At 39.1% G+C, this 14762-nt stretch overlaps 1 protein-coding gene across 1 annotated transcript in view; it reads left to right on the top strand.

Annotated features, from left to right (window-relative positions):
* Positions 1-2663: 2663 nt before the first annotated feature.
* Positions 2664-14762, top strand: part of RGS5 (regulator of G protein signaling 5) — a 56933-nt gene continuing 44834 nt past the window's right edge. Inside the window, exon 1 of the mRNA XM_069577631.1 lies at positions 2664-2803. Coding sequence (XP_069433732.1) covers positions 2760-2803 — 44 coding nt within the window. The 5' untranslated portion in view covers positions 2664-2759. The remainder of the gene's footprint in view (positions 2804-14762) is intronic.

Raw genomic sequence — 14762 nt, 5'->3', positions numbered from 1 at the left:
GGGTGTTTCTGAATGAGACGAACATTTGAATCAGAAGATGGAGTAAATCTGATTGCCTTCTCCAATGTGGGTGAGCTTCATCCAATCCATTGATAGCCTGAATAGAACAGAAAGCAGAGGAAGGGACATTTCATCCTTTCTTCCTGTCTTCATTGGAACGTGGATCATTGCCTGCCTTCAGACTAGGACTCAGATTGGAACTTATACCGTTGCTTCTGCTTCTCAGGCCTCTGGACTAGGAGCACATACCTGGGCTCTCCTGGGTCTTCAGCTTTCTGACTGCAGATCTTGGAACTTCTCAATGTCCAGAATCAAGTGAGTCAATTTCTTATAACACATCTTTGTAGATATCTCCTCAGAACCCTAATACAATGAGCAAACTCTTTTACATGCCCTCCTTATGAAGTTTTTAAAACAAATATATGTGGAATTAATATTTAGTTCTATTTGAGTTTGCTTTTTTTCATTTTGTGTTCTAGTTCATCATTTACAATGATGGATATAATTTTTAGTTTTGAATAACTCCACTCATCACTCTTCTGGGATAGTCAGAAACCTGCTTTGATCTTCAGCCCTAGCCAAAGCATCACTCTCCAATGTTCTACATTAATTTTTTTCATATTATTTTCTCCTCAAGGCCACTTGTATATCAAACAGTAATTTAGGCTTTGGCTCTAAGGAGTTTCTTCTGCTAGCTTTACACATATTCCTACTATGAGACTCAGTCATCAATAACAGTGTTTATATTTCTATGAACACTGAATACTCCGTCACTCAAATTAATTGATTTGTTGATGTTTGAGTGGCCAGTAATGGCAGAACTTGGACAGCTGTATTTAGTTCAAGCAATCTTTGTAAATGTCTATGTGCCTGATGTTGTGCAAAGTCAGAACTGACTACAATAGGTTTCCCTATTTTTAAAAATGTATGGTAGGGACTTCCCTGGTGGTCCAGTGGTTAAGACTTTTCCTTCCAATGCAAGAGGTATGGGTTGGATCCCTGGTCTACAAACCAAATCCTTAAAAAAAAGAAGAAGAAGCAATATTGTAATAAATTCAATAAAGACTTAAAAAAATGGTCCACATTTAAAAAATCTAAAAAAATATATGGTATAGAGTAATAGCTTTCTAACCTTTATGATCATGATTTATAGTCAGAGATACAGTTTAGTGATCCTATTGACACATACATATGGTTTATTAAAGCAAAAATTTCAGAAAACAATGTCTAATTTTCTTCACACAATGCAGTTGAATATTTGTGTATTATATTCTATTTATTTGCTTTAAAGCACCAGGTTATAATATACTATATGGACTTTACAGGTCCTGATCAATAGTTAAAACAGTTTAAAACAATTTCAGATAATGTGGAATGTTATGAGAATCACCTTTAATTCCAAGTTTAGAGCTTTTCTTACAGATTATATGATGCTGCTTATTTTTAGCTTAGGCTCATGCCAACCCCTTAGGCATTTGCATTTACATACTAATGATAGCTATCATTACATTAATGATATAATAAATATCATTACATACTAATAATAAATTCAGGGCTTCCCAGGTGGCATTAATGGTTAAAAAAAAAATGCCTGTAAATGCAGGAGACTTGAGAGACACAGGTTCAATCCCTGGGTCCAGAAGATCCCCTGGAGGAGGACATGATAACCCACTCCAGTATTCTTGCCTGGAAAATGCCATGAACAGAGGAGCCTGGCAGGCAACAATCCACAGGGTAGCAAAGAATCAGACACAACTGAAGCAACTTAGCAGGCATGCACTTATTAATGTATTAGCCCCTTGAATCCTAACAGGATGAAACACAAACAAGGTAAATTTTGGTGAAAATAATCCTTGAATGATAGGAAACAGGAAAATGTTGAAGGGGAAAGCATGATAAACCCAGCCAAGGATGAGTGGTTCCATGGTGGTGTTGCTCCAGAGAATAACCTAACCTAGTCATAAAGTAAAAGGACAGTCAGAAAACCATTTACAGAAATAGGAGGATAAAATATAGTAGACAGAATTATGTAAGGTATTTTATCTCTTTCATTCCTCAGCTCAGGTGTTATTTCCTCCAAAAAACATCTTCTTTTCTGGTGCTTAAAAGCTCACAGCATTCTGGGCCTGCCTCCATCACTCACTTATACCATATTTATAATAACGTTTGGGATCTTGAGAACATAGAGTACCTTTTTACTTGAATTTCCAGCATCCAGCCGAGTGCCTGGCACATCGTAGGGATTCACTATATGTCCCCCAGAGTTCTCTAAAACTGTTTCCTGTACTGTGAAACAAAGTTGGGCTACGTGATCGGCAAGGGCCCTTGTAGTCCTAACAATCTTGTGACTTCAACACATCTGAAGTAGCCCAAAGCACTCTGCTTCATAACAAAAACCACTTCTTTGCTGTGATGGGTTCAAATTTATGAGTTAAAGCATGAACAACCTGTGCATAGCTTAGGGCCTATGCCTTCCCTGGCAGAAGTGCTCTGATAAGAGCAGTTGCAAACCTAATGTGGCAGTGCCTGCCGCAGAGGAAAGATTCCAGCCTCCACCTCCCACACAAGCGCTGTTGCTCTCCAGCCTGCAATTTCCTCTCAGGCTCTGGATTGGTCCACAGAGTGACAGAGGGCTGGAAGAGAGCCTCTATATATTCCCTGGAGAAAAAGGCAGTCTCAGACGGGTTTGAAGTTTTCAAAGACTTGCTCTGCTGATAAGGACTTGTGTTCAAAGCTGAGGAGCTAAGCCACTTGCCAAAATGTGCAAAGGACTTGCAGCCTTGCCCCACTCATGCCTGGAAAGGTGAGAATGAGTTATTTTGGTTTAAGAGATGGAGATAAGGAGAATCTTCACTCAGGGGTCACTGTGGTTTGTGGCAAAACAGGTGGTTGATTGTAGACTGGGAATTGTTTCCTCTGTTAAATGACAAAGTTTTGAAAGATCTGAGCTAGGAGACTTATACAATATGAGATATAGCATACATCGTTTGTATCCAGAACATCACTTCCTCCAAGGATTTCCTCCTATTTTATAGGTGCTTGTGCAGATTCAGAAGTGTATGGTTAAGAGCATGGATCCCAACATCAAACTGCTTGGGTTTCAATCCTGGTTCCATTACTTACTATTTGTGTGGTCTTGGGCGACTTATTTGAACTCCCTGTATCTCAGGGTCCCTACTGGCAAAATGGGTCTGTATGTCTATCTCACTAGCTGGTTATGAGGGCTGAATGAATTACTGTGTGTGAAACTCTCAGAACACTGTCTGGCACATATTAGAACTGCTTAAATGTTAACCTTTATTAATGTAGGTGAACTCAGGAACACTCAGCTTTGCAATGAAGCAGAGAGGACTTCTCACTGCTCTTTGTCTTCTGGCTGGATACCATCAGAAGCAGCTAGATTGCTGGACAGAAGACAGTCCTTGGGACATAGAAATTATTTATCAGCTAACATTGTGCTTTTGTTTTTAGACAGAGGAACACCTTTGAGGCTCTGTGGTTATCCTTAGACTGGACAATATTCTAGAGGGAATACTAAGTATCTACACTAAGTAAACTGAAGGAGAAGAACCATCTGACTTGTTAGAGAATTTAACCCAACAGTCCTACCTGATGCAAAGAAGTAGGGTTCTCCTTTCTTAAGAATGAATTTGATTACATTTTGTTTGATCCTACATTGTTTAAAGAAAATAAAGATAATCCTTGTACAGCCTAACTTCATTACTAAAGGCAGTGGCAATGTTTGCCCAAGAAGGTTGTACTGTTCAGTAGATCTATACTGTATCTCTAACAAGCTCAGGTTTTCTTTTTGTCAACTTCAACCTTATAAATAATCTCAAAATTATTTTAAAGAGGTAACATCCTAACAAATTAATTTGCCTCCAACAATACTGAAAAGTGACTCGGAATAAAGCCTACTCTCACTTTGTACTGTCAAAAGCACAGATTATTATTTTTTTAAAGATGTATGTATATATATATATACTTTTTTTTTAAAGAGAAGTAGAACTTAAGTAATTAGTAGTGAGATGGTAATTAGGTGGGTGATATTGGCTATTGGACCAAACCTGGGGAGGGAGACAGGTTTCATTGCTGGATACCATTTACTGATCTCAGCCTATCTCTCCCTCTATAGAAAGCCCAAAACACAACACCTGGGTGAAAGACTCCTCCTAGAACATGACATGATGCATAATTCTTTCCTTTTCCATTTTCTCAACTCTGAGATGGCATATTTGACTTTTACCACAATTTTAACATATATCTTTAGCCCATTTATAGTTTGAAATCATGTACTTTCCTGTAATGGATAAATCTTACCTTATTAATTGATGAACTCTTAGAATGATTAAATCATTGATCTGCTGGTCATTGTGTGATCCTATGATCTACTGCTTGGCATTTAGTGAATACTCAATAAATTTTATTGAAAGTTTGGCACTGTTACTAATATTTCCCTTTTTGTTCTTATATATATGCATAATGTTTACTGAGACACATGGATTGAACATTTTTTAAATTGATTCCTATAACTTTCATATCTGATTCACTAATTTACTACCTACATTGTTATTGATTCACTTTATAATTTTTTTAAGTCACAGTAAATTCTTATGCTTCAGGATATAACTAATGTTCACATCGAATATTACAGGGCAACCAAGGAGCCAGCTTTTTTTTGCATCAATTACCTGAAACTTTTAAGGTATATGGTAGAATCCTGCAATTATGGTATCATATTACTTTTTTTTTTCATGATCTGTTACCATTGCAGTCATATTTCCAATTAAGTGCTACCTGTAACGTGTAACTTGGAGAAGTGGAATTGTGGAGCTGGGGAGCTGTTCAAAAATACTAATGGAAAGATTGTTTATTCTAAGGGGAAAATGATACTTGAATAAATCCAAATCTGCTTTCCTTGGCTCTACTCATAGTGGAAAGGTTAGGGAGTAAGGAACAGACTTAGTTTTGTCATTAACTAATTTGTGTCCATGAGCAGTTTATTTAACTTTCCTGGAATTTTATTTTCTTTCTTAGTAAATGAATGTTGGATTAGTTGTTCTATAATTTAAATAAAGTGAGATACACCTGGTTTCAGTGACTAGTGAGAGTTGCAATTAAAGGGAAGGTTTTCTCAATTTATTTCTTTCTGAAAGCTTGGAAGTCAATTAGTGAAAATCATCAAGAATTCAACCCTGTGTTGAAGTCATGGCTGTGGCAGAAGTAATCTACTCAGTGAGACTCTGACTTACGAGAAAGCAACATTTATTTCATGTAAGGGAAGCTTTAGAAAATAGTTCTTTCTCAATGTTTAGGAAAGCATTAAGCCAGAATCAACTTTGATGTATTTGTAGAAACTATTCTCCTACTATTTATTTAGATTTTTAAGACTATTACTCATTTAAACTCAAAGTTGGCCTCAGATATTTTTATATATTTAAAAAGACCTATAATAAACATTTGAGAAATGAATGACTGCCACCCCACAACTTTTACCTTCTGTCGTACTGAGACCTAATGTTGTATGGGTGGGAATATTAGAGAGTCAACAGAAAAAGAAATGAATCAGTTGAAAGACTTATTTTTACCAGTGATATTCAACTATGAATTTTAGGCTTCTTTAAAAAATCCATTTATTTTAAGGCTCCTGAATGTCTGAACAAGTTTAATTTTTAAATATTGCTCTTCGGAAAAATATGAACGTCTTCTGAAATGAAAAGTATTATTATGATTCCCAGAAGTTATTACCATCATATAAAGCAACCAATGTGGTTATTATTGCTTCTGTCTGGTGGTGTTGATTGCTCCTGATACCAAATCTATAGTCTCTACTAAACTATATAAAGAGGAGTAAAAGAGTAATGAAGACAGCAACTACTGACTAAGAATTTTCCTGAACTGTTAATAAAGTGTCATATCTGACATACATCTGATTTTGGGGGGCTGCTAATAACGAGTGTGTTTAATCCATGGTTCACACAGGTGCTTCTAGTCATCTCAAGTGTGTGGCAATGCTGGGAATTTCAGGAGCTATAGAAAGTAAATGGGGGAAGTCATGCCTCATCTTGTTTTTTATTATCATTTTACTAAACATCCAGTTTTCCTCCATCTTCTTTATGTGGGTCTAAGTGTTGACAATTTAGAGAAGAAAGGTGCCTAATCAAGCAATCTTAAGGTTTTCAAGCCACACAGAAGAAACAAATAGAATGGATCAAGACTCCTGGGTTCACAGAATTACGTAAATACAGCTTTTTCCAAAGGCATGAGCAAATCCTTGGGCAAATTATAGAGAAAAGATAAGTACATAATGAACTGAAACACTGTAGCAATGAACTTGAATAAATGATAAATGAGTCAGAAAGGACACAGGGTCATCAAAGAAGCCTAAAGAGATAGTAGAGTTTGAGATCATGCTCTCTGGGAACAAGTGTGAATTTGAAGCTTGCTTGTGCTGATAGAGAGTCGTGCAACTTACTGGCAAATATTTCAGAGAAATTCTGTAATCTTAAGGAAGTGAATAAAGTATATAATAAAATAGGGAGGAGGTGTCCCTAAGAAAAACTTAGCTTCAATTCTTACTGATTAAACAATTTTGACTGTTTCTCTGGATCACTTTTCAAACCTCCATACTTGCCATAGACATAAGCATAAAAAATATCTCTCTAGGAAATTGCAGTTCAGGTAGGGAGATAAATCTGGGCTTCTCTAGTGGCTCAGGGCTAAAGAATCTGTCTGCCACTGCAGATGTGGGTTCGATCCTGATTCAGAAAGATCCTTGGAGAAGGAAATGGCAATCCACTCCAGTATTCTTGCCTGGGAAATCCCATGTGTGAAACAGCCTGGCAGGCTGCAGTCCATGGGATCACAAAAGAGTCAGACACAACTTAGTGACAAAACAATAACACGGGAAATGAATAAGAATAAAGTAACTAGTAACTGTCTGTTGAGAGTTCCTCCAACTATGGAGGAATAAATGAATTGAGTGTCAAGAAGCACGAAAGTAGAGGAAGTGGGCAGGGAGCTAATAGAGCTTTGGGTAGTTGTGCAAAACTGTAAGAAGTCGCAGGGGACTGATGCCTAAGGTTTAAGAACTAAGCCTGAAAGGACCAAGGAGTTGGTTAGGTTCAGAGAGGAAAAAGAGAGAGAAGGAAGACATTCCAGGCTAAGAGACAGGTTTCCATGTGCAAAGGCAGGGGGTGAGAGGGTCCAGAGAGTCTGATTGATGTTGTAACATCTTTGTGCAATCCGTACTGTCTCTCCCAGGCAAGCAAGGAGACAATTTTGAATTTCCAATCACAGTAAACCTCCTGCGCAGCTTGTCCTTCACACTGTCTCCTTGGGACTTATCCAGTGCCCATCCACTCCGAATCTGAAGACTGAAAAGATCTGTTCATGAAAAAGATTGTCCCTTCTTTTGCCTAAAGACTTCAATTACTAAAAAGATAATCTGTATTTGGAAAGTAGTAGGCACTTAACACATATTTTCTCAAAAGAATCCACAAATAAATGCATAGCAAGTAGAAACAGACCTGCATGCAGGTCATCTTGGTGATTTCTCTGTTTCCAAAAGGATTGAGAAGGACAATAGCAGTGACTTTTATGCTGAAATAGGATAAAGAGTGTATCTTGTAAAATAAAGAGGGATTCCTGCTAAGGGGCAGTGGATGAGATTGGAAGTAGGGGGGAAAAATCTTTTCTATAATTTCATCAGGAAAAACCTTGTTAAAGAGGTGAATCTTTTTTTTTTTTTTTTTTTGCTTCTAATGATAGCTTTTAGCAACTGGGAAACCTCATGAAATTGTATCACAGTTGTTTCTCATGCAGTTCCTGTCCCACCTTCTTTAAGGAATTATAATCTGTATTCTAACTGTTGCCTCTTCCTAGTATTTCTTTCATTCGGCCTGGGCTATTTTGAAACACCAATACACAACACTTTTAGATTCCAGAATCTTAAATTTGGAAGGATCCCTGAAAGATAATCTAATTTGTTTCTCCTTCTTTAGCAAAGACTGTTATGGGATAGATGATATCTAGGGAAAGAGTTTATATTTCTGGGGCCAGTGTTAATAGCTTTTGTCTGTCCTGCTGGCTGGAAAGCAAAGGAACTAAACTTTACTTAGTTCAGTCAGGATCAATCATTAGTAACAGGAAGCAGAATGTGGCTGGAGGACAGAAGATAACAGGTTCCTATATCTTTCTTCCTTTAAAGTTCATTAGATAACATTAAACCTGCACTCTATTTTAAAGGCTGAGTCACCCAGAGGATAAAGACCATGAAAGCCTGTTTGTTTTTGACTGAGAAAATAACTCCTAAGTTTACACATTTCAGGGATATTAAAGAAAACCCAGAATAAGAAAGGATGTAAATTCACAGTCTATATTCCCTGCCTTAACATTAGCAATGTAGTGGAGTGAAAAAAATGGACATGGTAACTCCACCTCTATTACTTCCTTAGTTGTATAAACTTGAAAATCTAAGCCTCTCTGAGCTTCATATCCTTATCCATAAATGAGGATATTTATCTTGCTAAGGAGAGATGCTATAAATAATAAATGAAATAATATAAGGTAACTAGGTTTTTGTAAGCAGACGACTATTAACAATCGAATTTCCCTCCGTCCTTCTTTCCCTCTTTGTGTGTTTGTGTGTATGTTTGTGTATTAGTCTCTCAGCTGTGTTCACTCTTTGAGACCCTAAGGACTTTAGCTGCCAGGCTTCTCTGTCTATGGAGTTCTCCTGGCAAGATTACTGGAGTGGGTTGTCATGGCCTCCTCCAGCGGGTCTTCCTGACCCAGGGATGAAACCCTGGTTTCCTGCATTGCAGGCAGATTCTTTGTGGTCTGAGCCACCAGGGAAGCCCTTCCTTCTTTATGGGTAGTCAGAAAACAATCATAATCTCATTTTTAAAAACAATAATGATGAGTTTGCATTATAGCATACTATTTTTACCATTTCACCCATAATTCTTTCAGCAGGTATCCCTTTGCAGAACTCTTAACAAAACATTAAAAACCATGATTATACTGACAAATTAACAACTCTTTAATATCCTTACATATTCAGTAAGTATCCCAATATCTTCAGTGATCTTTTGGTAGTTGGATTGTTTGACCCCTCAGAGTCTAAATGAGAGTCACACATTTTGGGGGGCTGCTATTAAATTTTATTATTATACTGATAAACACTAGTAATTAATTTCATGCACTGAAAGAATGGAGCCTTTTATTTTTAATAAATTTTTATTTTTACTTTATTTTACTTTACAATACTGTATTGGTTTTGCCATACATTGACGTGAATCCGCCACGGGTGTACACGAGTTCCCAAACATGAACCCCCCTCTCACCTCCCACCCCATATCATCTCTCTGGATCATCCCTGTGCACCAGCCCCAAGCATCCTGTATCCTGCATCGAACATAGACTGGCGATTCGTTTCTTACATGACAGTATACATGTTTCAATGCCATTCTCCCAAATCATCCCACCCTCTCCCTCTCCCTCAGAGTCCAAAAGTCCGCTTTGCACATCTATGTCTCTTTTGCTGTCTCACATACAGGGTCATCATTACCATCTTTCTAAATACCATGTATATGTGTTAGTATCAGAGAAGGCAATGGCAACCCACTCCAGTGCTCTTGCCTGGAAAATCCCATGGATACTGTATTGGTGTTTTTCTTTCTGGCTTACTTCACTCTGTATGATCAGCTCCAGTTTCATCCATCTCATTAGAACTGATTCAAATGGAGTCTTAACCATGGGACTGCCGGGGAAGTCTCAGGCTAGTGTTCTTCCGACAATTAACCGGGCTCTAACTGCAGAAAGGCTCTTCTTGCAAATGTCCTTTAAGGACCCCTAGAAACTGAGAGACAAGTACCTTCTACCTGGTGTGGGTTGCCATTTCCTCCTCCAGGGATCTTCCTGACCCAGGGATTAAATTCACATTTCTTGTATCTCCTGCATTGGCAGGTGGGTTCTTGACCCCTAGCACCATCTGGAAGCCAGGGACACAGTAGCTGTCTTAGTTTGGAGTGGTTTGATAGAGTGGCGTGCAGTGAGGCATCCACAGTTCTTAAGCAAGCTGACCTGAGGGGTCTGTCTCATGTGCCCTTTCTCCCACCTCTCACATTCCTTTATTAATTGCAGGAAGCTGCTCCCTGGGCTCCCCATTGACTCTTCTCCATCAAATCATGTTTACTAAGCTCCTACTCTGTGCTGCACACCACGCCCAGGGCTGGAAGCCTGCTGGTGCACAAATCCTTTCTCTATTCTACTTCTGAACAGTGAGGAAACTATCCCATCTTCCCTGAGGTACTGTTGAACTGAGGTTGAATCCTGAGGTTCACACACAAGTCACCCTCCCCTCAAGACTGAATGAGCAACCCCAAGTGACCACCCAGGCACCAATACCACAGAGACCCCAGGGTCACACACTGAGATTGATTCAGAGCCTCTTCAATCTCTCCTGATCAATGGGTTTCCTGCTTTTATTTCTCTTTTTACTTTCAATTAAATACAAAAGGCTATGTAACATGTGGAAATGATACTGGGTGGGGAATCCAGGGATTCTGAGCTATAACCTTAGGTTTTACTAAATAGCAGAGGTTACATCATCAATCAATCCCTCCCTTCCTCCTCCTCATTATTGTATTTGTAAAAGGCTGAGAAATACAATTATATAGTCCTCTGCACTCCTTCCAACTCCACTACTTCATTGTTCTTGATTTGGACACTGTGTATACTGAAGAAAGATTGTACTTTTATTCTAATTTTCTACACTTCTCAGGTTCTACAGAAAGGCCTAGGAACTAACTTCTCAATGTATTATAGCTTGAAAGCATCAATTAAAAGTATGAATTTTTCTTCTAGTCACTTAGGATATCAATGGGCTAAATTCAGTACCCTATGTTTCTTAAAAAATATTTGTACCAAATTCAGAATAAACTCCTAGTTTATGAAAAACATATAAGCAGTGAAAAGTGACTTGCTCTTTATTTTGGTGAATTCCATGAAAGAAACAAATGGTTTCGGTTTCTTACACAATTCAAGGGTGAATCAGGATCAGAGACCATGGATTCTAACAATCTAAAATTCCTGGGCAGTTGACCCCTGAACCACTCGAGGGTTATGGGCACCAACCTCCTTGGAATGAAGAATCCGCTGGCTCCTCTGGATCCATGGTTTTGCCTCTTTACTCACTCAGCCATCTGCTGATGGTGTGGTGCTGTAGTACTCACTACTGAAAAAAAATCCACATCTAAATTCAAATCCTTGTCATTCAAGGGTATTTTGTTCAAGGTTAATTTAGGTCTCTCTCATCTCTGGAGTACAAGTTCCTCAAGATCGGGGAGCAAAAGTGAAATAAAGACACAAACACACCTCACCTTTGGTGCGCGGTGCTCCTGACTGCTTTCACACTGTGTCACGAGTTCCTCCAGTGAGTGGAGTTGGTGGCCCACTCAGGCTCTTCTGAAAGCTGGCCCAGAAAGAGACTCATCCTTTGACTTAACAGTGAGTTTCCATCCTGAGGCTGCCATGAAGTGAAGTTCCAGTGTTAGTCAAGTGTCAGTTGCTCAGTTGCGTCCGACTTTTTGCAAACTCATGGACTGTAGCCCACTAGGTTCCTCTCTGTCCATGGGTTTTCCAGGCAAGAATACTGGCGTGGGTAGCCATTCTCTTCTCCAGGGGAACTTCCCAACCACGGAATCAAACCTGGGTCTTCTGCATTGCATGCAGGTTCTTTACTGTCTGAGCCACTAGGAAGGCTGCAATAAGAAGGGTGAATCGGGGTTTCTTGGCTTTCATATAATGAGCCAGTTCTCATCTACCAGTTGAGTAGATTATGGAGTACAGGCAGTTCTCAAAGTGGCATGAATATTGCTTCTGACTGCATGAATCCAGGTCAGGCACATGTAAGCAGAGTGACTGCAATTTCTGACTAGAATGAGGACATATACCTTGCCTGTAGACCAGGCATTAGAAATTGGGCCAGCTGAATCATAGCATACATGCATCACCAACACAGCTAAGGCACACGTGACTTTAGGCTTAATCACTCTGACCATCATTCTCTTGGAAAGTCCAGATGAGGTGTTTCCTTACAAAACATACTATTCAGTTGGCACATTGAGATAAAATACCTTGGCCAGACATTCCCTCTCTTTCAAAAAGGAAATATTGCAAGATTGAAAAGATTCAGCTAATGCTTTGGTTGTCAGTTCAGTTCAGTCCCTCAGTCATGTCTGACCCTTTGCGACCCCATGAATCGCAGCACGACAGGCCTCCCTGTCCATCACCATCTCCTGGAGTTCACTCAGACTCACGTCCATTGAGTCGGTGATGCCATCCAGCCATCTCATCCTCTGTCCCCCTTCTCCTCCTGCCCCCAATCTCTCCCAGCATCAGAGTCTTTTCCAATGAGTCAACTCTTTGCATGAGGTGGCCAAAATACTGGAGCTTCAGCTTTAGCATCATTCCTTCCAAAGAAATCCCAGGGTTGATCTCCTTCAGAATGGACTGGTTGGATCTCCTTGCAGTCCAAGGGACTCTCAAGAGTCTTCTCCAACACCACAGTTCAAAAGCATCAATTCTTCGGTGCTCAGCCTTCTGCAGAGTCCAACTCTCACATCCATGCATGACCACTGGAAAAACCATAGCCTTGACTAGAAGGACCTTAGTCGGCAAAGTAATGTCTCTGCTTTTGAATATACTATCTAGGTTGGTCATAACTTTTCTTCCAAGAAGTATCTTTTAATTTCATGGCTGCAGTCACCATCTGCAGTGATTTTGGAGCCCCCTAAAATCAAGTCTGATACTGTTTCTACTGTTTCCCCATCTATTTCCCGTGAAGTGATGGGACCAGATGCCATGATCTTCGTTTTCTGAATGTTGAGCTTTGAGCCAACTTTTTCACTCTCCTCTTTCACTTTCATCTAGAGGCTTTTTAGCTCCTCTTCACTTTCTGCCATAAGGGTGGTGTCATCTGCATATATGAGGTTATTGATATTTCTCCCAGCAATCTTGATTCCAGCTTGTGTTTCTTCCAGACCAGCGTTTCTCATGATGTACTCTGTATATAAGTTAAGTAAGCAGGGTGACAATATACAGCCTTGATGTACTCCTTTTCCTATTTGGAACCAGTCTGCTGTTCCATGTCCAGTTCTAACTGTTGCTTCCTGACATGCATACAGATTTCTCAAGAGGCAGGTTAGGTGGTCTGGGATTCCCATCTCTTGAAGAATTTTCCACAGTTTATTGTGATCCACACAGTCAAAGGCTTTGGCATAGTCAATAAAGCAGAAATAGATACCTGGTTGTAGATACCTGATAATCAGTAGGCTTCATAAATAGCAAATAAGGCCAAGACCATTATTCTATATTCTGCATGCTTTCCTTTCTCTTTTCCAACTGCTTCTCCAGACACTTCTCAAAACAATACCTAACCCATTAGATAAAATACCACTTGGAATCCTAAACTCTACATTCTAGAAAGATGTTAGAACTATCATATTAGACTCAGAAGAAGAGAAGAGACAAAATATAATACTTGAAAAATGTGAAGTGATAGACTGCATAAGTGCTCAGTATTGGTAGTGAACTGAGTGGAGTTATTTTGTCAAGCTACTACTGTTTGACAAATTTTGTGAAGACCATATGTTTCTTGATGAGGCACTTGTCTGTTATAATTCAGGAAGTTTAGAAAGAATCAAGATGTTTCATTAACAAAGTACTTTGTTGTATTTGGTAACTTAAGTAATAGTTTTCAAGAGATACCTGGATCGACAGGAGCATGGGACTGAATGACCTGTGCACTTTGGGACAAGGTCAACAGTGCATCACAAGACTTGCAGACTTCCCCCAGAAGAGCCCACTGTCTAAGGTTGGTGCTTTCTGATGACAAGTTTCCAGAGTCTTGGACTTTGTTTCTGAATCTCCCAATGCCAAATAGTATATCACTTGAACACACACATGCATGCTTGTGCACATATGCACACCTACACACACCTGAATTTCTTATGACTTGGAGAAAAGATGGCTTGGTTGAATCAGAGATCCATGTAGACAGCTTAAAAGTATCTGCATTGTCTAGGAGGAAGCATTTTTTTTTTTTCATATAGATGCATTGTAGATCAATGGGGATTTTTTCTTCTCTTCACAGGTTGAATTTTACACTTTTTCCTTTAGCTGGCAACAGCGAAGAAAAACACTTTCTGTAACTTGGGATTGTCTCAAAATTCAAATTTGACAATTTGAAAAGCCTTACATTATTTTTTTCCAATTGCCTTCTAGTTTTTATCTTCCAGATCTTCTAAGAATAGCTTAACCTTTGTCTCCCTTCCTGGTTCAGACAGGGTCTTGTTTGCAGTTATGTTGAAATGTGAGTGCAGATAGCTGGACTGCAGCTGAAGGAAAGGAATATGTAGCTTTCACTAGCTACTTAAGGAACATATTTTGTCAAATAGATGCCAGCTTAAGAGAATGAAAAAGACAAGGTTAGCAAAGACAACCAACAATTGTGACAGTTGTAGAATTGAGTGTCTAGCACAATTTTGGTTATGTATACACATATAATAAAGGCTGAGTGATTCAGATTCATAGATTCTGCCCCTTGAGATGAGAAGTGATGTCACCAAATTCTTTGGTGACTTGTCCAAGACCACATAGCTAGTTACAGTCACAGATACTTCAGGGTCTCTGGATTTACCTGTCCATTTCATTTTGTCTGATGAACTTTAATTTATGAATTTTGTGTCTGCACTTTT

This window comes from Ovis canadensis, chromosome 1, assembly GCF_042477335.2.
Source record: "Ovis canadensis isolate MfBH-ARS-UI-01 breed Bighorn chromosome 1, ARS-UI_OviCan_v2, whole genome shotgun sequence".
Taxonomy (NCBI): Eukaryota; Metazoa; Chordata; class Mammalia; order Artiodactyla; family Bovidae; genus Ovis; species Ovis canadensis.
Note: the sequence above shows the minus strand (reverse complement) of the source record. Positions and strands in the feature narration are given on the sequence as shown.